Consider the following 23,004-nt stretch of genomic DNA (forward strand, 5'->3'; position numbering starts at 1 on the left):
CGTCTTTCTCCCAAAAATACTTCCCAAAACCTTGCACCCCACTTCCTGGACAAGGTTTGGTAAAAAGCCTCACCAATTTGCCTAGGTGACTACAGACCCAGACCCTTGGACCTTAAGAACAATGAACAATCCTCCCAACACTTGCACCCCCCCTTTCCTGGGAAATGTTGGATAAAAAGCTTCACCAATTTGCATAGGTGACCACAGACCCAAACCCTTAGATCTGAGAACAATGAAAAAGCATTCAGTTTTCTTACAAGAAGACTTTTAATAAAAATAGAAGTAAATAGAAATAAAGAAATCCCCTCTGTAAAATCAGGATGGTAGATACCTTACAGGGTAATTAGATTCAAAACATAGAGAACCCCTCTAGGCAAAACCTTAAGTTACAAAAAAAGATACAGACAGAAATAGTTATTCTTTTCTCAGCCATTTAAAGAAATCATAATCTAACACGTACCTAGCTAGATTACTTACTAAAAGTTCTAAGACTCCATTCCTGGTCTATCCCCAGCAAAGACAGAATATAGACAGACACACAGACCCTTTGTTTCTCTCCCTCCTCCCAGCTTTTGAAAGTATCTTGTCTCCTCATTGGTCATTTTGGTCAGGTGCCAGCGAGGTTACCTTTAGCTTCTTAACCCTTTACAGGTGAGAGGAGTTTTCCCCTAGCCAGGAGGGATTTCAAAGGGGTTTACCCTTCCCTTTATATTTATGACAGGTGTGGAAACTTAAGTACTTTTTTAAATTATTATTAATAATTTATTATCCAGTGCTGACAGTATTATTGGTGCTGTATAAGACAGAAGACAATACTGGGCCTGATTCTCCTCTTTTCCCCTCCCCCCCCTTGTGTAACTTCAGTGAGTTCATTAGAATTACTCCTGATTTGCAGTGGTATAATTGAGAAAATAATCACACCTACAATCCCTTCCCCAAGCAACTCAGGGTGTGTTTATATTATGGTTTTAGCCATCAGTTAACAAGGCCTTAGGCACTGATCAATGTTCCCTCTAATTTTTGACAGGCCGTGTGTGCAAAAAAATTTCTTCTGTGCAAATTTTTGAAGCAGAGTTCAAATTTGTGCACCATGAGGCAAATGCACCCAAGCGAGTAAAATGCTTATACATTTAAAAAGTTTTAATTTGCAATTTGTGATGATAATAGTTTACACCTTGTTATTTTATAAATGTCATTTTTAAATACTTAGAAAAAGGAAATTTAACTTTTCTTCATGAAGCAGAAGTTAGTTTTAAGCATTACGCTGTATGATCTTTTTTTTATAGACAATCATGAGCATATATCAAGCACATATTAATCCAAGATCATTATCAGTCCATAGGCTTCTGCCCGTTGGTATCCACTTTCACCTTTCATTCTATACACCTGTCCGAAAAGATTTTGATAAACATGTAATAAAGGCAATTTAATAAGTATGCTATTATGTCAATGTATATGGGTTTTCAGATAGAGACATCATAAGTAAAAAAAGAAAAACAAGAGTTTGTGTTTTAAATTTAAAATTTTCCTAAAAAATATCAATAAATGATTATCAGCCAAGAATAAGATATGTAATTACAAATGCATTTTAATTTCCTTATTGGTCAAAATGTCAAAGACTGCTAAACTAACCTTACTGTTTTTCCCTGCTATCTTTTTCATTTGCCCATTCAATATAAACTCTGTCCAGATCTATCAGTCCTCCATCCAGCTGGTAACTCTTAATACACATCAGCATGTTCAAATGATCTACTTGTAAATGATTCTGTAGTTTGTTTTTTAGAGTGTTCATTAAGCTAAAGCCACACTCACAGTCTGCACTTGGTGCTAGGAATGTTCCTCCAATATTCATCAACTTTGCAAGATCCTGAAACTCTTCATTCTGGTGAGCAAATGTCATCACATCTGGGAAACTTAAAACCAATTGGCTTTTGATTCTTTCGGCTACTGCAAATTTGAAGTCATTGTACTGACTGACTATAACAATCTCTTCAGCAAAAAAGTCTTTGTATTTTGAACCTAGGGATTTGACCTGATGAATTCCAAAATTGAAGTCATACTTAACTTCTGCTGCACAATCAAAAGCAGGCCACTCCTGGACTTCATCCTCTGGAAACCTGTCTGCCAAATGTGCACACCAGATGTTTATGAAAGTTATTATGGAACTGGTATCAATTTCATTATTTTCTTGAGAGCTCATATCTAAAAGATCCTTAACTTTGTCACTCCATAAGACTGAACCTCCAAGGTACTGTCTTCTGATCTTGTTTAGTTTACCTCTGGCAAGGTGAAATGCTTTAGGAGGTGTAAGGCCCCGTTTCTGGAGCAGCATGGATAGTGAAGCCAGCTCCGACAAAACATCATTCAAAACTTCTCATGTTATTCAGTATTCCATGGTATTCAGCATTTTGTGGCAGTATTTAGAAACTGGATCAGTATCTTTTGTCTTGCTCAAAATATTCCAGAAGAGGATTATAGTTGCGAATAATTGCTCAAAGTGCAAAGTGCCTAGATAACCAGCGCACTTCATTGAGTGGCCTGAAAGCCGCTGACTCACATTCAGAAGCATCCACTATTTCCTAAAATTTGCATTTTCTCCTGGTTGACTGACAGAACACCGTTTAGACAGTTCTCATTAAGGTTTCGATGTCTCTTATCAGCTTGACCTCTTTCCATGCATCGGAAATCCCCAAGTCTTCCTGGTGTGCAATGCAATGTTGCTGGACTAAGTGTGGAATATCACATTTCAGCTGAGCCGCCACGCCGTTGAGTTTGCCCAACATGACGGAGGCAACATCAGATGTGAACATCACCATTTTCATTAGATCAAGTTGGTGTTTTTTATAAAACTCTTTGATTGCAGACACTATTGAAACAGCATCACATTCTTGCAATAGTAATAGTCCACCAAACGAAGTTTTATAGTCTGCACAATTTATGGATCTATATTTAAAGTAGAGTATCAAGTATCTGTTAATGGATATATCATTGTTTTCATCAACAGCTAGAGTATGAAACATTGCCGATGCTATTTCATGCATGAGGTCATTTTGGACAATGCAGTTGATAATTTCAAGAAATTCAAAAGCATAATTTTTACTTCTCCAGCTTGCTGGTACGTGCACATATTTTTCCAAATGGTCATTAATATCCTGAACAGAAAACATTGAGCTGTTCATTTTAATAGCCAACAACACACTGTCAATAAGTACCTTGATTTCTTCTGGGTTTGAGTGCTTGCGTTCAAGATTAATTTGCCTCCTCTGTTTTTCAGCTGGACTTTCAAGAATCCTGCCAAGCAATCCACTCTGTAAGGAAGGGTTTTTGTTTCTAAGTCTTGTTACACCATTTATATGAGACTTATTTGACAGATGACGCTTAAAGAAATCCAACTTCCATACATCGTTCCACATTATTCCTGTTAAAAATTCTCCCGAAGCTCTGGCATCTTGACAATATATACAAACCACTCCGTTGTCCTCATCATATGTGAATATTTCATGAAGTTTAACAAGCATTACACTATGTGACTTCGGTGTAACAGTCTCTATAGTCTCATCCAGCCATCCAGATTTAAATGAAATCACTGTTCTTTTACGCTTTAGACCTCTAGACAGTGACATTTTGGGATTGATTTTTTTACCAGATTGGTTTCTTTAAAATTAATACTTTTATTATATGGCTACTATTTCAATGCACTTAACAGCGTGACTCGACAAAAGGGCAAACGGGAGATCATTCAGATCAGGATACTGGAAGTTTGTGCATAGCTCCAATCACGTCCATGCGTCTGCGGCAAAAAAATGTGGGAAAATCGTAAAACATCACGAGTAAATGTATGAAGTCCAATGCCTTTGAAAGATCTCAGTCATGAAAACAACACTTACCTTTGTTCATTTCTGGGAAATCTTTGACGTTCCTTAGCAACTATGGCCAGGCATTTTGACTTATTCGCATGTACTTGAGTTTGAACACAGCCAAATGAACAGACTACAAGGAGATGCGTGGGTCCCAACCGTCCCGACGTGATCAACTTTCCACGTTCGAAATGCTGGCGGGGAGGCGTACGATTCTTTGCTCTCCTTTCCCTTCCCCCCTCCCTTGCCGGCTAGTAGAATCTGGCTGCGTTGATAGATGGCGGGAGAACAATGTCAAAAGTCGCCCGTAAATGGTATTTTGGCCTGGCTCCGATGTACTATTTCATTTTTTGTGCGCACAGTGTTTCGCCCTGTGCGCAGGGTTTAGCATCTGTGTGCATGTGCACACGCGCCCAGCTTAGAGGGAACAGTGGCACTGATTCTGGCTCATGTTTTGGCCTCATGACACAAATTGGGAATTCCCCAAGGAGGATTCCATGTTGCTGTACTCTCTCCCCCTCCATCCCCCCATGACCTTTGGAGCCCCAGCATAGGGAGGTGTTAAGTGTGGTCCTGGGATTAACTGGTATAGTATGGAGGAGGTGTTGCTAGAGCACTCTGCATTCTGGCTATTTTGGGCTGCTGATATAAAAAATACCTTTTGAAAAAGAAGGAAATTTTTAGAAGTGCATCCACTATATCTACAATTACTTCTGTTCCATAAATAAGGCAAAATACTGGGTAATCTGAGAAAAGTACTATAACTCACCATTATCATCCCCACTCCAAACAGGCTGCCCCAATAGTGGCAGTAATATGAATCTGTATTGGTGTGTGAGACCAGCACTACAAACAAGGGTAAGGGAGGGGAATAGTAGAGTAGATGAAATCCACTGCCAAATCAGCATAAGGAGCAGTGCTACATGTCAGCCCCTGCAGCGACTATGTTGCCAAATCTTGCAATTTTATAGTGAGAATTTTATATTTAGTGTTTTACTTAAAGCCCTAGTTCCTGTAGTCAAGTGACCATTAGAAAATCTCAGTTTTCATTTTTAAAAAGTAAGTTTTTATTGCAGTCATGGTTGTGGGGAAAAAAGCTCCAATGTACATCTTTTTTAAAAAAAATTATGATTTTTAAGCCAATGTAAAGATTATTATTATTATTTTTTAGGCTTGAGTCATGATTTTTTGAACTCTTGGGGTTGGCAATTTAATTGCCGTTTCATAGGTTGAAATAGCAGCTGCAGCCTCCCCATGTCAGTGCTGTAGGCTATTTGAGCTACCAGATCTGCATAAACCTGGATCCTACGTCCCTTCCCTATTTCACACCCAGTGTCTTTATTTATTTTATTTTATATTATTATTGAGACTCAAAGCAAAAGATAAGAGAAATTATGGGATATGGCGAGATAGTGATAAAAATATCTTTTGTCCTCTACCGTCATTGTACATCCTTTTAAAAATAAAGATGGTAATAATAACTAATGTGTAATCATTTAATGGTTTTATATTTTCTGGAAAAAAGTATTCAGTATATCTCTAACTTTTTTGGTAAATCTTTAGAAACAAATATAAAAGAAACCAGAAGCTAGCAAGATCTCAAGTTATATCATGTACCTGCTACAAGAATAAATAAGAAATCACAATTTAAATATATTTAAACTCTAAAGTAAGCAATAAGCAATGGATTTATTTTTTTGTCAAATTAAATATTACTGCCTAATTTCACAGTTTAGAAATGGTTGTTTAAATAGCTAAATTATGATATCTATTGTTTTCAACACTTGCAAGTTTTCAGAAAGTGAAAGACTTTAAAGGCTAAATCTGAAAAGATGATATAAATTTTTATATTGCAGATACAGAATTTAAATATGGATAGAGACTTTAAGACAACGACACCTGCTTATACTTTCCAAAGTTCTTCAGACACATTGCTTTCTATTCATCTGTTAGATTTTAAAACAAGTTTACTAGAGGCAGTAGAAGAACTGCGTGTAAGAAGGGTATGTGTGCTATCATTGTTTTAAGCTCCCAATTCTTTGTGTTATTTACAACTGTTCATTATTAATTGTAAGAATTCCTACTCATCTATAAAAGCAAATAACCCACTTTCATATAAAAGAACATCTATCCGCCAGGATTTTGTATCATAAATATCATGGAAGTTTGTAGTGTGTGTATTTGGGGCATATATTAGACTTGGACAACTTAGTTCTTATGGGTACATTGGGACAATGAATGCAACTGACACATATTTATCTATCAAAAATACAATTGTTTACCAAATTAATAAGGCAGAAATTCTCTATAGTCAACTTTTATTTTCTATTGTGTTTATTTTATTATATCCTTCCGTATCAAAAACCTTTTCAAGAGTGACTCGTGATGTGGAAAGCAAGCAGACATCCATAACTGAATCTATCTCAGTCTTTGTTTAACAGATTGATTTACCATTTACCAGGAGGGGTGTAGCTTTGACCTGCTTTTCAGTCAGTATACCGGTGCTTTCACTAAATTAAAAAAGAAAGCAAATAGATGGTTAGTATCTTTGACATACGCAAGTAGATTTTTTTTTCAACTATCTCCTTGGTTGTAAACATAGTCAATAAAGGTCAAAGTCAAACTATTACAGTACTTTAGAGACATTATGAGCACTGCCATTCTAAGATATGAGTATTTCTTGATTTAAAATAAAGAAATAGATGGGAGATTCATTTTTAAGTATTGCAATGATGTCCTTATAATTAAAGGCCAATAGTAACACCTATTTTGTTTTTCAGTTATATTGCAAAAGATTCTAGTATACATTTGCTAATGCTTTTCTTTTTAGATTTTCTGAACGATTTTCTTTCTGCCTTTCACAGAAGAACTATACTTTAGTTATTTGATACCTTTGACCTGTTTGACAAAAGTGTATTGTAGACATTCTACAAAAAATGTTTGCATTGATAAATGTTTACCTTTGTTTTGATCTATTTTAAAAGTTAAATGGCACAACGCTTTTTAAAAATAACACTACATCTGTAATGACTGCTGCACAGTATCTTAACTAAAAGCCTCTAGGCCCTTGGTGCAATTGCAGTAGTTATAAATTCACCACACCCTAATCACTACGAACTGTGGGTTTAGTCTAGGACAGAAGGAGTTTAGCCCAGTACAGCCATGTTTGCAGTAATGAAGGGACTCTGGAGAATTTTTACTTAGATAATAGATCAGAATAGCAAACCACCATTTTTCCCCATAGAGATAATATATTTTGTGGTAGCTTGCTGCCCTTTACACTATCAAAGTTTTAACCTCTTTATTTCATTTGGTTAGAGTCATATAACACTAAAATGGAAATATTGTAATTTCAAAAGAATGCTGTAAATTCTCTTCTCTTCTCTTCTCTTCTCTTCTCTTCTCTTCTCTTCTCTTCTCTTCTCTTCTCCTTCCCCTCCCCCCGTGTACAAGAGAAAAAGAATAAAGCAAGGACTACAGCTACTGTATTTGATTGTCTCTGGAAGGTAAGTTTTTATCTTTTTTCACTACATGTACTTTTAGTTGCAAAATGCCTGCAGCCAAGAGCCAAATCCTGTGAGTAAGATTTGGCTTGAAATGTCCAAACACAGATTTTCATCTTCATGCTGAAGATGTTTCTATCTTGTTCTTAATCAAATTCGCAGCAGTGGGAAAAAGTTAAAAACTTTTGAAGGCTAGTAACAAGAGCAGGTATGTATTACTTGATCTGTCAATGAATCAAGATTACCTGCTTAACGAGGATGAAAAATGAAACTATTTTGAAATAGGATTATAAAATATTTTGGGCCACAATGTACTACTGTTGATTTTTAAGCAGAACTCTGCATATAAATCAATTGTTACAAAATCAATGGCACAAAATGCTCCCATGATTTTAGTTATGCATTTATTACAAGTCATAACTTACATAAGACTAGACTGTAAATTTACAATCTGCCCTGAACAAGATAGTATGCAGTTGTACCACATCAGAAAAAGGCTATAGAATGAATAATGGCTCAGAATCACAGTTCCTTCCTTGCTCTGAGAGAAGATTGAGTTGCTTCACCTTTTTCATGGAGTAATTTACTCCCCACTGTGCACCTGACCAGTGAGTAGGAGAGATGGGGCTGAGCCAGAGCAGAGGTCCTCAAACTGGGAGGTGTGCAGAATATATTCAGGGTGGGGAGAGAAGCTTTAGGGGGGAAAAAATATTGTGCACATTTAGAGCTGGGTAGCTAGAGAGTGGCGGCTGCTGGCCAGGTGCCCAGCTCTTATGGCAGCGCCGCCACCAGCAACAGTGGAGAAGTAAGGGCAGCAATACCATACCTGGTGGCAGTGCTACCTTCAGAGCTGGGCGGCCAGAGAGCAGCGGCTGCTGGTTGGATGCCCAAGGGAGGAGCATAAACCACTACACACACAAAGAAGGGGGACACATTCAAATAAGTTTGAGGACCATTGACCAAGAGGGAGTCCCATTTCCCACCCATCTCTGCCCCCATCTTGCTGAGTTGTTCCCTAGGAACAGGATTGGGCAGGTAGCTCAAGGGGGGTTAGTGTGGTCAAGTGGATAAGACATTAAACTGGGTTTCAGGAGACCTGAGTTCTACTCTCACTTCTACATATAACCTGCTGTGATATCTCAGATGAGTCATTTTACCTCACTGTGCTTCTGTTTCCCCTCCCATGCTTTGCCTGTTTAGAGTGGAAGCCCTATGGGGCAGGGAATGTTATGCTTTTGTACGTACCTAGCATAGTGTGGCCCCTGTTGGTTTGAGTGATCCAGGCTGTATTGTAATACAAATATTAAATTGTAGAAATGAATCTTGCCCCTCTTGCAGCTGGAGTCATAATTTGAGCAGAGCTGATCAGTGATGAAAATCTAGCCCAAAATAATTAAATACTGAAATAACAATTAATGTCTGAGAGGCTTTTAAAAAAATTGTTAATGCAAAAGCTGAAGGCAATAAAAAAGAAAAATATAAACAAAGCTATTGACCATAAAAATTATTTTAAAAGAAAAATTGAAACATTCTAAGTCAATTTATATTTAAGTAAATACATTCTAATTACATTGTAAGAGTTTGTTTTTAATGTTTTTTCTTTGATAAGGTAGGAGTTATTAAATCATCAAATTAAAAGTAGTTTATAATTACAAGCAATGCCCGCCCCTGCAACTTTCCAGCTACAGAAGAGACAAAATCAGCCCTCACGTATGTATGCAAAACTCCCATTGAGGTCAATAGGAGCTGCGCATGCTTATCTTAGAACAGACAGGCTAAATTTTCAAAATGCATATGCCACTACCTTATTTCTTAAGATGTCAGGAGAATCTGTCTTTTTAATGGGAATTGACTATAATGCCTAATGATGTAATCAGAAACCGCAAAAGCAATCAGTAGAAATTACTGTTTTGTTTTTCTTCCAGGGGATTCTTTATATTTTGGTAGAGTATTGAGGGTCCGCTTATTTTTTGCCAGTTTTGCCTACCACTCTACCATGTCCTCTGAAGTCTGTCAGTCCTGTTCTGCAATCAGCTGGAGACATTATGTTGGGTAATGTGAGGAATTTCTTCCACAGGGGCTAAAATATTGTCTTACCTGTAATAGTTTTAAGTGTAACTTTAGGTATAATGATAAACAGTCATATACAGTTTGTCACAATGGAAGTCTAATGCAACCATAACTACCACCACCATTTGACAATTGAAGTTAAGTTTAAGATAACATTTAGAAGGGCTAGGAAGCATTTGAACTTTAGTATATTGTGTACTGAATCAGTGAGAACTATGGCCCTGATTTAGGAAAACATCTTTATGCAGGAAAGCACTTAAGCATGTGCTTCAGTGCTTACTGGAATAGGGATGTACTTTGATGTAGAGAATATAGGATAGTTTTGTTTGTCAGCAGTGGGAGCAATGGAAGTGGTGTCTCGCTGAGTACCAAAAAGATGAATTTTAGTGCTGATTTTGTTCACTATACTAATTTGTCTCTGTGGTGCAAAAGACAAACTCATTTTGTCTATTAACCAAAAGGATGGTAGTTGGAACCTGTGTCAGGGATGTTTTCTTTCTTTGAAGCTAGCAACTAGATTTTGGAGTAAAATAACAGGGTGTAAAATAAAGAAAAATCTTATTGGAGAGGGGGGAAGGAATGTTAGTTTCTTGGGGAAAACATAAGCCACCTTTCAGTCTGGTCCTCTCCCTGATACCAAGGATAAAAACAAAACTGAAAGAATCCCCCTCCCCCCCCCAAATTCTGTCATGTGGAACCATATCAACCTGCAGGTTTGGTCAACAGGGTTTTGACCTTTATATCCACAAAATAGAACTCTACCACTTGAAGTAATGGAATAACTGGTAGCAAACACTAGAGGGGGATGAGCTATACACTTTGCCGGTGGATTTCACAGCTTGTGTGCTGATATCCGAGGCATGTAGAGAGACAGGGCTCCTGGGATCAATTATAAATTCTGGAGGGGAGTGTGTTCTAACGGTTATAGACTCCACTGCTCCAGTCTGTCTCTGCCCCCTGCTGCTCCGATCAACTTCCAGCTCCTGCCCACTTCTGTTCTGTTCCTATTCATCCCCCCCAAATGATCTAGCTCCTTTCCTCCTCCTCCTCCTCCTGTACCTATAGACCCCTAGCCCCTCTTCCTCCTCTTGCTGTTATCCACTCCTCCAGTGGCTCCTGTTCTCCTCCCCTACTTCTGTCCCCTTCTGCTTCCCTCCATCCTTTGGCTCTTCTCTTTTGCTACTTCCTACCCTCTGGCTCCTGCAGCATTCTACCTTCTCCTCCACTCAGTGGTGGACGTAGCTTTCCAGTTCAATGGGTGCACTACACTAAACTCTTCTTGGACATGATTTTGAGTAGTAGTCAAGGGATCACCAACCACCCACAGCAGCACCTTCCACCATGGCACTGCAACCCTAACCCAGATCCAGTGCGGAAGAAAGGCCCAGGAGGTGAGGGTCTGGAGACCGAGCAGCAACTCCTGTCCCATGGGGTTGGGGCTGGCTCCCCACTCTGAGCATTGTGATTTGGAACATGTGGTCAAAGTCCCACTCAAGTTTGGCACTTTGGTTTCATGATTTCTGTAAGTGCAAATGAACCCACACTAAAGCCACCCCTGCCTCAGGCTGCTTCCTCTTACTATTACTCCAGGTTTGGTATAGTGCACGCACTGCCAGCAGCAGGAGCATTGAGAAACCATCTCCCTGCTTTCATTTCCTGTGCCCATACTGTGGCAGCCCCCAGCTGCTGGGAAGAGTAATTGTAGGGAAAATCTTGCTCAGCCCGTGGAGCTCTGATATGGAGCATGCTTGGAGCAGACAAAATCTTAGTAGAGTTAGCTGCCAAGCTTTAACATATCTGTGTTGAATGTGTGCAAATTGAGATTTTTTTAAGAGGCTTATAACTTGGCCAAATTTCAGTTAATTTTTACATGAACAGCAAAAGGCACATCCCTGTCACCAGTATGTCGTCCCCTGTGCAAATTTCAAGCCCTCGCTCCAAGGCATGGAGGTGCAAACTGTATTTTTCCTTAAATTGGTCTCAGAAATTGTGAAACTTAGCTGAAATGGTGAAAATTAGCTGAAACTTTAAAAAAAAAATCAAATCAGACCGAGGCCAACATTAAATGTGTAAAGTTTTAGTTTGAAAAATTAAAGTTTTTGGCAAAGTTATAAACAAATGAAATCAGGGTCTTACAATGGAGAGTGTTAGGCAACCTTAACTGCAGATGATGCTACCAGCTTTGCCTATAATAATTTGCACTGTATATGTTTTGCTATCATTCCCTTTTCACGTTGCTTTGGTGATTATTTTCTGAATAGCATAATGGTTTCAGTCTCCACTTCTTCCTTCCACCTTTGTGCTGCCATTTTAAAAAAATACCTTACTTCTTCTGTTAACTTACTTTCACCCTTATTAGTAAGTCAGAAAGGCTGGATTCCCCTTCCTATCATCCCTAACCTTTGCACTTGATTTATTGAACACTGGCATAAATATGTGGTTCCTGAATCTTAAGAACCCTAATCATTTCTTTAGAATCAGTGATAGGGAGAGGCAACTGGATATAGCTTTCTTGTTAGTAAGTCTTTAAGTTTATAGCTGATCTCTGTTGCTAGTTAATTCATGGATAGCAAGGGTGAAATCTTCTGTGTGCCTTCTTAAGTGTACTCAAAAAATTAGGAAACATTTCCATTATGCACAGCCAGAATAATAAATTTCATATTCAGTTTATCATTTGCATGTGTAATTAATGTTCTGCATTAAAAATACAGGGTTTTGTGCCTGGAAAAACAGATACTCTTGAAAATTTTATGGGAGCACTTTGAAAATGTGACCCTCAGAAAATGTGACCCAAATAATAATTATAATATCCAAGAGACCAGGTAAGTGAAGTATCATCTTTTCATTGGATCAACTTCTATTGGTGAATGAGACTAGATTTTGAGCTGTACCAAGCTGAAGAAGAGCTCTGGTAAATAGTTTTGAAAAACAGTTGAACAAATATTTAAAAGGATAATATGCTGTGAGTTCAAATTTTAAGGGAAGGGGACAGGCAAACTAAATGTCTAAAATGTCCTATGTTCATACACTTAAGTCTCTAAGGTTTGGTCTACACTAGGGAGGGGATCGATCTAAGTTATGCAACTTCAGCTACGTGAATAATATAGCTGAAGTAGATGTACTTTGGTCTACTCACCGCGGTGTCTTCACTGTGGTAAGTCGACTGCTGATGCTCCCCAGTCCACTCCGCCTGCACCTCTTGCTCCAGTGGAGTACTGGAGTCAACGGGAGAGTGCTCAGTGGTCGATTTATTGCGTCTAGACTAGACGCGATAAATTGACCCCCACTGGCTCGATCGCTGCCCATCGATCCAGCAGGTAATGTAGACAAGCCCTAAATATCAGTACAGCTTATTTTAACATTGTATACAACTTCTACATCAGATTGTAACTACTGTAAAGTGCTACATACTGTAATAACAGAAGGAAAGAAGTTAAGAAGTATAGGCAGAGGAAAAATGTTATTAATGAGATTTAAAATGAGATGGAGCCTCAGTGAGGCAGATAAATACAAGAAAGCTATTCCAGATGGTAATAGCTGCAGAAAATACTGTTCTTTAAGTAGTGTCCCAATGGGTGCTCCACTTCAGGTGCTCATGTGCCTTTTGAGCCCTGGATCAGAGATTTTCCATTAGCAGTGTCCATTCTGCCCACACACGCACTCTATACAACTTCATGCTGTTCTTTGAGAATATATAGGGCTGTGTGGGTGAACCGTCTTCAGTTCCTTCTCTGTTGCCTCAGCCTGAGACAGAGCTCTAGCATGTCCACCTCATGGATGCCTCAGCATGTTTTGTAGTTACTCTTTAATTTGTTCAGTGTTAGTTGTTATAGAATTAGTTAGATGTGAGAAGTTTGTTTTTCCTCTTTCCCTTTTTTTCTTTCCCATTTTTTTCTGGGGAGCTTATTTGGCCTGGCTGGTCATGCCTGGCTCACCAGGTTTCATGTGCTGCTCTCTTGTTGGGAGGCTATCACAATCACCGATGGCCACTCTAACTGTGTCCATTGCTTGGGAGATCCCATATTTCCCAAAAGTGTAACTTTTTCCTGGCTCTAAAATCTAGAGCTCAGAAGAATTGGAAGACCAAACTGAAGCTGTTGCTAATAGAACTCTCCCTTTGCCCAGCTTCTGAGTCAGGTCAAGAAATTGCCTCCCATACACCTTTCATTAGATAGATCCAGTACCTCTTTGATTTTGGCTAAGGTCTCACTTAAGAAGGGGAAGATCTTGGACAACTCAGGGAAGGCTCAGAAGAAAAGGAGCTCGGTCTCCCAAGAAGCTCTGATCTCCTGGTAGGTCTGTGGTGTCGAAAGGCATGATCTCTCCACTCAGTACCTTGGAGGTGAAAGACTCTTCCTTCAGTCCTAGCAGAACAGGGAGATCCTGAAGCATTTCAGAGAAACCTGACACCAGTAAGGCCCCAGTACCGTCTGCCTCCAGATCAACACCATCTATTTCAGACTTACCAATAGTGCCTTCCCACTCAGCTCTGTCAGTACCGACAAAATCAAACATGTGTCTTTGACCCTGGCGCCTACACTCTTCAAAGCAATGGTACCGCCCAAATCAACTGCTGTGTTGGTACCGACCCACTCAGTACCGCAGAATTCCATGACTCCAGGGACTTGTCAGTGTTAGACGAGTCAGGGACCCCATAGATGACTTCTGTATTTGGGGGGGTGGCTCCAGTCAGGCCAACAGGGCTGCACATGGGAGCAGGGGATGATGACAAATTCTGTGCCTGCCCACAGGGACGCTATTTCAGATTCGGGGAGGGACTTTAACCGTGGTTCAAGGGGCTACTTAGGCAACTGAAAACTAGTGTTTTTGCAGATAATAACTTAGATACAATACTTTTGTCAGATATTTCTAATTGCTATATCAAAAAAGAAAATTAAATCAATATTAGACCCACTCAGCTCTAATACTATCAAGTTCTGACATCTTGTGGCAAGTCACTTATGGGACACTGGTTAGGTTTAAAATGGTAATGTGTATTCTTACTCAGATACTCTTAATAAAGTCAGAAGGGACCATCATGATCATCTAGTCTGACCTGTACATTGCAGGCCACAGAACCTCACCCACTCACTCCTGTAAAAGGTATTGCCCATCCCCAGCCTCTGGCAAACTGCCACATCACATTGACGGTGCTCAGTCATCATGTGATCAACCAATATCCCCAGCTCTTTCTCCTCTACTGTCACTTCCAACTGATAAATCCCCAGCGTACAGCAAAAATTCTTGTTGCTAGTCCCTGAATGCATGACCTTGCACTTTGCACTATTAAATATCATCCCATTTCTATTACTCCAGTTTACAAGGTCATCCAGATTTTCTTGTATGGTATTCCAGTCCTCCTCCGTATTGGCAATACCTTCCAACTTTGTGTCATTTGCACATTTTATTAGCACACTCCCACCTTTTGTGCCATGGTCTGTAATAAAAATGTTAAATAAGATTGGTCCCAAGACCGATCCCTGAGGAATTCCACTAATAACCTTCCTCTAGTCTGAGAGTTCACCTTTCAGTATGACCTGTTGTAGTCTTCCCTTTAACCAGTTCCTTATCTACCTTTCAGTTCTCACATTAATCCCCATCTTCTCCAATTTAACTAATAATTTCTCACATGGAACTGTATCAAATGCCTTACTGACATCCAGGTAGATTAGATCTACAGCATTTCCTTTGTCTAAAAAATCAGTTATGTTTTCAAAGAAAGATATTAGTAATTTTACCCCCTCTTGAATACAAAAATTGAAACAATTGTAGAAAAATCTACAATTACTTTCTGTCATTTAGGCTGCATACTTTTTGCAGTTGACCAAGCTTGGAACAGATCATTTAATTTTAGGAAACATTCTAATAGCCCTTTTAAAATCACCTGGTAATCACTCTGTTTTATAAACAAAATTCTGACTCCCCGCCTCAGGGGCACAAATTGGGAGCAGCACATCTCCTGTCTTCTCTGCAGAACTCATTGCATTGCACACTCAGGCTGCCTGCCCCCGAAGCTTGTAATCTTGGGGGAGGGTGTGGGGGGCAAGTCCACTCTCTGAGGACTTGCATCACAAGCTTCTGGATATAGTGCAACCTGGATTGCTGTTACCAAATACAAGACCCATTAATAATGGGCTCCTGGATCCAGCAAAGACTGTGTGTGGAAACTACTGCCAACTTGTAAACAGGCAGATAAGAAATACTATTTCCCACCCCCGCCCAGGGACTCAAAATTTTTGTTTTCCCATCCCCCACCTAATTTCCTGTTTGTGGATGCCATAAACAAGCAGGGTAGACAGCATTGCTCAAGTTCTACCTCTTATGACAAGAATCGGGAACGGTTAGAACTTTTTGGACGGAAAACCTACTCATCTGCAACTCTCCAGTTTTAGATCACAAACTATCAGGTGGTCATGGCCAAGTATGATTACATGAATTACAACAAGTTTGCATTCTTTATTGAACATCTTCCACAGAAGCACAGAGAACACTTTGAGGCCATGATTAAGGAGGGTCAGTTGCCAGAATTTCTCTGCATAGTACCAACTTGGCCGAGGCAAGCTTGGTGCTCTTACCTGCTTCATCTGTGTGTCCAACTGGCTCAAGCATCTGACTGTCCCTCATCTCCTCTCCCAGGACGTAGGTTGTGTGCTTCATCCTAACCTAGGAGTCCTCTATCTACAAGCATGGCTCCTGGATGGTTCTCAGGATTAGAATTTACCTGCTTGACAGGCGTACAGCAAGTATTGCTAAATAGTAGAAGGTAGTCAATTTGAATCACTTACCTTCAGAAATGGAAGAGGTTCAACCACTGGTATTACCATCACTGCCTTGTGCCCGAATCTTCTTCACCGTCAGCCATCATGAATTATCTGCTGGATTTAAAAAAATAAGGTTGTTCAATTAGCTCTATTAAAGTTCATCTCACTGCAATATCCGCCTTTCATTCCCCACTCTAGGGGATTTCTGTTTTTGTGCACCCTACATCCCTGAGATTTATAAAGTGTCTGGGGAATCTTTGCCCCTAGGTTAAGGATCCTACTCTGACTTGGGATCTCAGCCTGTAACTTAGATACCTTTATGGGACCTCCATTTGAACCTATGGTGACCTGGTCCTTGCTTCACTCATCTACGAAGATGGCCTTTCTAGTAGCTACCATGTCAGGCTGCAGGGTTGGAGAAATTGGAGACTTGATGGCAGACTGTCCCCACCCCCATTTACAATATTTTTCAAGGACAAGGTCTCCATCTGACTCCACCCAAAATTCTTATCTGAAATGCTGTTGGATTTCCATCTTAACCAGTCTATTTACCTACTGTTGTTTTTTTCCTGAACCACACAAATCTCAGTGGGAGACTTTCCTTCATAAATTAGATGTATGATGGGCATTGGCCTTTTATCTGGATAGGACTAAGCAATGTCAGAAATCACCTAAACTCTTTGTTTCCATTGCAGAAAGATCAAAGGAGTTCACAACCTCTTCTCTGAGAATGTTGAAATGGATTTCTGGGTGTATTACTGCTTGCTATGATGCAGCTGGTGCTTTTCCTCCCCACAGGATTATAGCACACTCTACCAGATCCGAAGCAACTTCCACAGCATTTCTCAAAAACATTCCAGTGTCTGAGAGCTGCTACACTGGGCACCAGTGCATACCTTTTCTAAACACTATGCCATGGTCCATTTCATCAGATAAGATGTGGCAATTGGTTCTGCTGCACAGTCTTACCTCCTGGACTTGATTCCCAAGCTCCCTCATTCCAGTGAGGATACTGCCTGGGAGTCAGCTAAACTGGAGCAACCATAGGGACACTACTCAAAGAAGAAGAAAAGGTTAAACTTACCTTGTTTGGTTACTGTGGTTCTTCAATATGTGTGTCCCTTTGGGTGCTCCACTACCCGTCATCCTTACCCTCTTGCTTTGGACTGTTCTTATTAAATGTTCGTGTAGAGAAGGAGCTGTGGGTGGTTCTCCTGTGCAGCCCTATATACCCTCTGAGCATGGCGCAAAGTTCTACAGGGCGCATGTGCAGGCTAAATGGACTGTAACAGAAAATCACTGATCAAAGGTCACATGCGCACCTGAAGTGGAGCACCCCTAGGGACAAACATCTTGAAGTGTAATCTTTTTTCTGTATCATAGTAATGAGATTGGTGGGAAGAACAGAGAAAAGGCCAATACTAGCTGACTGGAGGGACCGAGTGAGGGAGACAAGATATGTGAGACTGGCTGGAACAAGTCCTTGGAACGAATTTAAAATTAGATAAGGTTTTAAAACAAGACCAGTTTTGAATTAGATTCTGAAATGATTTTGGAGAAAGTGGCATTACTAGAGAATTAAGGTGATCTATTGTACTTTGTAATACGAGAGTGTCACATATCTCTTATCCTGAGGAGAGAGAGAGAGATGCTGCCTCAGTTTCCTCACCTGCCTGTGCCTCAATTTTCCTCTCAGCTGATGCAGTAGTTTAATTTAGGCTCCTGGCTAAATTAGGAAATGCTATTCCTTTCAAGGTAAATAAAAGTCAAATGGAAAAGTTCAAACAAGCCCTTCAGTCAGCTATTCTTCTTCGAGTGATTGTTCATGTCCATTCCAATTAGGTGTGCGCGCACCCCATGCACGGACATCGGAAACTTTTCCCCTTAGCAGCTCACGTCAGTATGGCAGGGGAGCCCCTAGAGTGACACCCTCATGGCGATGTATATATTACCCTGCCAGTCCAACCCCCCTTCAATTCTTTCTTACCATCTGTGGTGACGTTGGAACGTTTCTCTCTCTCTCTTGCTTGCGACTGATCCCTTAGCTTTTCATAGATAGTTATCAGTTAGTTAGAAATCCATTGTTTCAGGTGTCTGGAAGCTAGTTCCAGCACCAGCCTTGGGCTGCAGGGCATGCCGGAAGCCCAGGGTTTCAAAGCTTGCGCCACATGCCGCAAGTCTATGCCCAACAGCAATCCCCACGACTCCTGTCTCTGGTGACTGGGAGAGTCTCATCAGGCAGAGCGCTGCAAGATCTGCAATGCCTTTAAGCTGTGCACCAAGAAAGAAAGAGACTTTCGCCATAAGCAGTTGCTCATGGAGGCCGCGTTACAACCACCAGCCTCTGACCAACTGGCACCGGCCCTGGCTTCCTCAGTGCGAAGTGCCCTGGCATCTGTGTGTGACCCAGCACCACCCAGGTATTGTAAATCATCGGCACCAAGATGGGACAACCAACTTCAGCACTGGTCCGCTTCTCCGGCACCAACTAAGCGGCACAAGCAAGGGGAAAGAGGGCGCTCTCCCCATAGAGCTACTAAGCCACTCAAAAACACTCCTGACACGCAAAGACACATTGTGGGCCCAAGCCAAGAATTGGCTCTGTCGACTACGGCACTACAGGTCCCGTTGATTCCAGTACCCAGCGGATTCAGTGCCAATGAAGGGCTGGAGGAAGTCCTCGAACACCCCTCCACACCCGACGCTTTTGAGGCAGCAAAAGACCTCATTGAGTTGTCAGGGAGGGAGAAGGGAAAAGGAAGAAGGGAGGGAGGCAGTGCAGGAAGTGCAGGGAGAAGCCTCTGGCACCACCTAGAATGATGCCGTCCAGAGGGAAGCTGGCAATGGTGTGCCGCTCGAGGTCGCAGTCTTGGCACCGCTCACAGTCAAGTTTGGCTTCCTTTTATTCCCCGGAGCCCACGACCCAGCGTGAGGTTATGGCACCAGAGGCGAACCAGCCAGCGGTGCCCACGGCAAATCCACGCCAGTCCCCGACTCCATCGGTCGCCTGGCACCAGAGTACGGCACCGATGTCACTAGCACCGAGTGCGAGACACCGATCCTGGTCCCGAGACTCCTGGTACCGTTCACGGTCCCGGTCAGCCAGGCACCCTGCGACTGCTCAACGTTCGGCATCGCCCTGGTCCTCTCAGTCAGCATTCTCCGGATCCGAGGCCGACTTCGGTCACTCTAGCTATAGTAGACATAGAACAATAGCTAGCAGAGAATCCCAAACAGCCTGGCAGCCACAATGGCCCCCTCCGGGTCAGTGGCCCTTCTAGACCCCATGGGCCTACCACCAGCAACAGGGCATCTTCTCCAGAGCCTCTAGGTCTGGACAGTCTATGCAACGCCATTCCAGGTCACCACACAGGCACCCATCAAGGACAAGGGAGGCCACTCTCTCTAGGCCACCCCCAGATCCACAACAGCAACTGACACCCCCAGCCCAGTACCTGAGGCGGTGCCAAGCTCTGTGACACCTCAAGAGGTGTCAGCCCCTCAGGGTCCTGAAGTGACCCAGGTCTATGGGGACACGCAGGAGGGTCTAGATGAGGACAACCAGCAGCACCTCACTTCCTCCTCTTCCCCAGATGAGACTGTGGTGGGTATGTCAGTCTCAGAACCGCCACCAATAGACCACAGGGTTCACCAGGAGCTGCTCTGCAGAATAGCTCTCAGTATGGACCTTCAGGCAGAAGAAACAGTTGAGCAGAAGGATCCGATGGTGGACATCCTGGCTCCCGAGGGTCCCTCCAGAGCCGCTCTCCCTCTCATAAAGACCATACAGTCGAATTACAACACTATATGGCAGACCCCGGTCTCCATCACACCGACGGCCAGGGGGTAGAGAGGAAATACTTCACCCCTTCCAAGGGCTACGAGTTCCTGTTCTGCCATCCGACTCTCTGTTCCCTAGTTGTTTCAGCTGTCAATGAAAGGGAATGACACGGCCAACAAGCCTGAGCCCCAAAGGCCAAGGAAGCTAAGCGTTTGGACCTCTTCAGTAGAAAGGTCTACTCCTCCGGGGGCCTCCAGCTACGTATAGCCAACCAGCAGGCGATCCTCAATAGATACAACTTCAACTCTTGGACAGTAGTGTCCAAGTTTAAGGATCACCTGCCCCAGGACTTATGCTCAAATAAATTGGTTAGTCTCTAAGGTGCCACAAGTACTCCTTTTCTTTTTGCGAATACAGACTAACACGGCTGCTACTCTGAAACCTGCCCCAGGACTCACATTCTGAATTTGCGGCTTTAATCGATGACGGGAAGGCAGTGGCTAAGACTTCCTTACAAGCCTCCATTGATTTAGCGGACTCTGCGGCCAGAACCATTGCCTTGGGGGTAGTCATGCGACGCTCAGCATGGCTCCAGGCATCGGCCTCCCTCCAGAGGTCCAGAATACCCTCCAAGACCTTCCTTTTGAGGGTTCAGGCCTTTTCTCAGTGCAAACAGACTCCAGGCTGCACGGCCTTAAGGATTCTAGGACCACCCTGAAGTCGCTAGGGATGCATACGCCGGCAACCCAGAGAAAGCCCTTCAGGCCTCAGCCTCCGCAGCAGAGGCGGTGTCAACCCTGACCCAGGAAGGAGTCATATCGCAGGTGGGGCAGAAATATCAGGCGCAGACAGAACAACGTGCCTAACCAGGGCCAGAATAAGCCCCAAGCCAGAAACAAGCAAGGGTTTTGAAGGCGTGCCCGAGGACAGAGTACCAACCCAGTTCCCAGATCCATATCCATGGTTTTTAAACTGATTATCCCACTTCTACCATGCGTGGTCCCATATAACATCGGACCGACGGGTCCTATGCACAGTACAGGTGGGATGCTCTCTCTAGTTTTCCTCCTCCCCTCCCTCCCACCCACCTTCCCCGTCCCTTTTCAGGGACCCCTCTCATGAGCAACTCCTTCTGCAGGAGGTTCGTTCGCTCCTCGAGATAGCTCCTGCGGAACTGCCTCCACCGCACCTAAGGGGAAAGGGGATTTACTGCTGTTACTTTCTAATCTCCAAGGCAAAGGGCGGGGGCCTTGGACCCATTTTAGACCTTCGTGGACTCAACAAATTTATGGTCAAGCTCTGGTTCTGCATGGTCTCCCTGAGCACTATTATTTCCTTTTGGATTCGGGGGATTGGTACGCTGCCCTCGACAGGAAGGACGCATACTTTCATATCATGGTCAAGCATGCCCAACTGAGACTCTGACCCTTACAAATGTGGCTCGCACTGTCTTACTGTCCGTACAGAGACCCCCTGGACCTTGCTGTGACAATCCTGGGCTGGTGGCTGGACCAACCAGTGGTCTGTGCAGGGGTCCCCTTTGCCAAGCCCCAACCTTCTCTGACATTGAGTCAGATCTGGGCTGGGGCGCACACTTAGGGGACCTGAGGACACAAGGCTTGTGGTTGAGGGACAAGATACCTCTCAACTGATTGAGAGAACTGGTTGAGAATTTCCAAATGGAAGGCAGCTTGGGTGAAAGTGATCATGAAATGGTAAAGTTCATGATTCTAAGGAATGGTAGGAGGGAGAACAGCAAAATAAACACAATGGATTTCAAGAAAGTAGATTTTCACAAACTCAGGGAGTTGGTAGGTACAATCCCATGGGAAATAAGTCTAAGGGGAAAAACAGTTGAAGACTGTTGGCAGTTTTTCAAAGAGACATTATTAAGGGCACAAGAGCAAACTATCCCACTGCGTAGGAAAGATAGGAAGTATGGCAAGAGACCACCCTGGCTTAACCAGGAGATCTTCAATGATCTAAAAATAAAAAAAAAAGAGTCCCACAAAAAGTGGAAACTAGGTCAAATTAGAAAGGATGAATATAAACAAATAACACAAGTATGTAGGGACAAAATTAGAAAGGCCAAGGCACAAAATGAGATCAAACTAGCCAGAGACATAAAGGGTAACAAGAAAACATTCTACAAATACATTAGAAGCAAGAGGAAGACCAAGGACAGGGTAGGCTGGTGTCATAAATATAAAGGGAAGGGTAAACCCCTTTAAAATCCCTCCGGGACAGAGGAAAACTCCTCTCACCTGTAAAGGGTTAAGAAGCTAAAGGTAACCTTGCTGGCACCTGACCAAAATGACCATGAGGAGACAAGATACTTTCAAAAGCTGGGAGGAGGGAGAGAAACAAAGGGTCTGTGTCTGTCTGTATGCTGCTTTTGCTGGGGATAGACCAGGAATGGAGTCTTAGAACTTTAGTAAGTAATCTAGCTAGGTATGTGTTAGATTATGATTTCTTTAAATGGCTGAGAAAAGAACTGTGCTGAATAGAATGACTATTCCTGTCTGTGTGTCTTTTTTGTAACTTAAGGTTTTGCCTAGAGGGATTCTCTGTGTTTTGATCTAATTACCCTGTAAGGTATCTACCGTCCTGATTTTACAGAGGTGATTTCTTTACTTCTATTAAAAGTCTTCTTGTAAGAAACTGAATGCTTTTTCATTGTTCTCAGATCCAGGGGTTTGGGTCTGTGGTCACCTATGCAAATTGGTGAGGATTTTTACCAAACCTTCCCCAGGAAGTGGGGTGCAAGGGTTGGGAGGATTTTGGGGGGAAAGACGTGTCCAAACTACATTTCCCAGTAAACCCAGTTAGAGTTTGGTGGTGGCAGTGGAGATCCAGGGACAAAGGATAAAATTAATTTGTACCTTGGGGAAGTTTTAACCTAAGCTGGTGAAAGTAAGCTTAGGAGGTTTTCGTGCAGGTCCCCACATCTGTACCCTAGAGTTCAGAGTGGGGGAGGAACTTTGACAGCTGGTTACTCAATGAGGGGGGAAAACAATAACAGAAAATGTGAA

At 42.2% G+C, this 23,004-nt stretch overlaps 1 protein-coding gene across 1 annotated transcript in view; it reads left to right on the forward strand.

Annotated features, from left to right (window-relative positions):
• Window positions 1-23,004, forward strand: part of CCDC73 (coiled-coil domain containing 73) — a 242,138-nt gene that overhangs the window by 95,489 nt on the left and 123,645 nt on the right. The window contains exon 8 of the mRNA XM_084629795.1: window positions 5,714-5,860. Within this exon, the coding sequence (XP_084485921.1) occupies window positions 5,729-5,860 (132 nt within the window). The 5' untranslated portion in view covers window positions 5,714-5,728. The remainder of the gene's footprint in view (window positions 1-5,713; window positions 5,861-23,004) is intronic.

This window comes from Lepidochelys olivacea, assembly GCF_965140295.1.
Source record: "Lepidochelys olivacea isolate rLepOli2 genome assembly, chromosome: 6".
In the NCBI taxonomy this organism is placed as follows: Eukaryota; Metazoa; Chordata; order Testudines; family Cheloniidae; genus Lepidochelys; species Lepidochelys olivacea.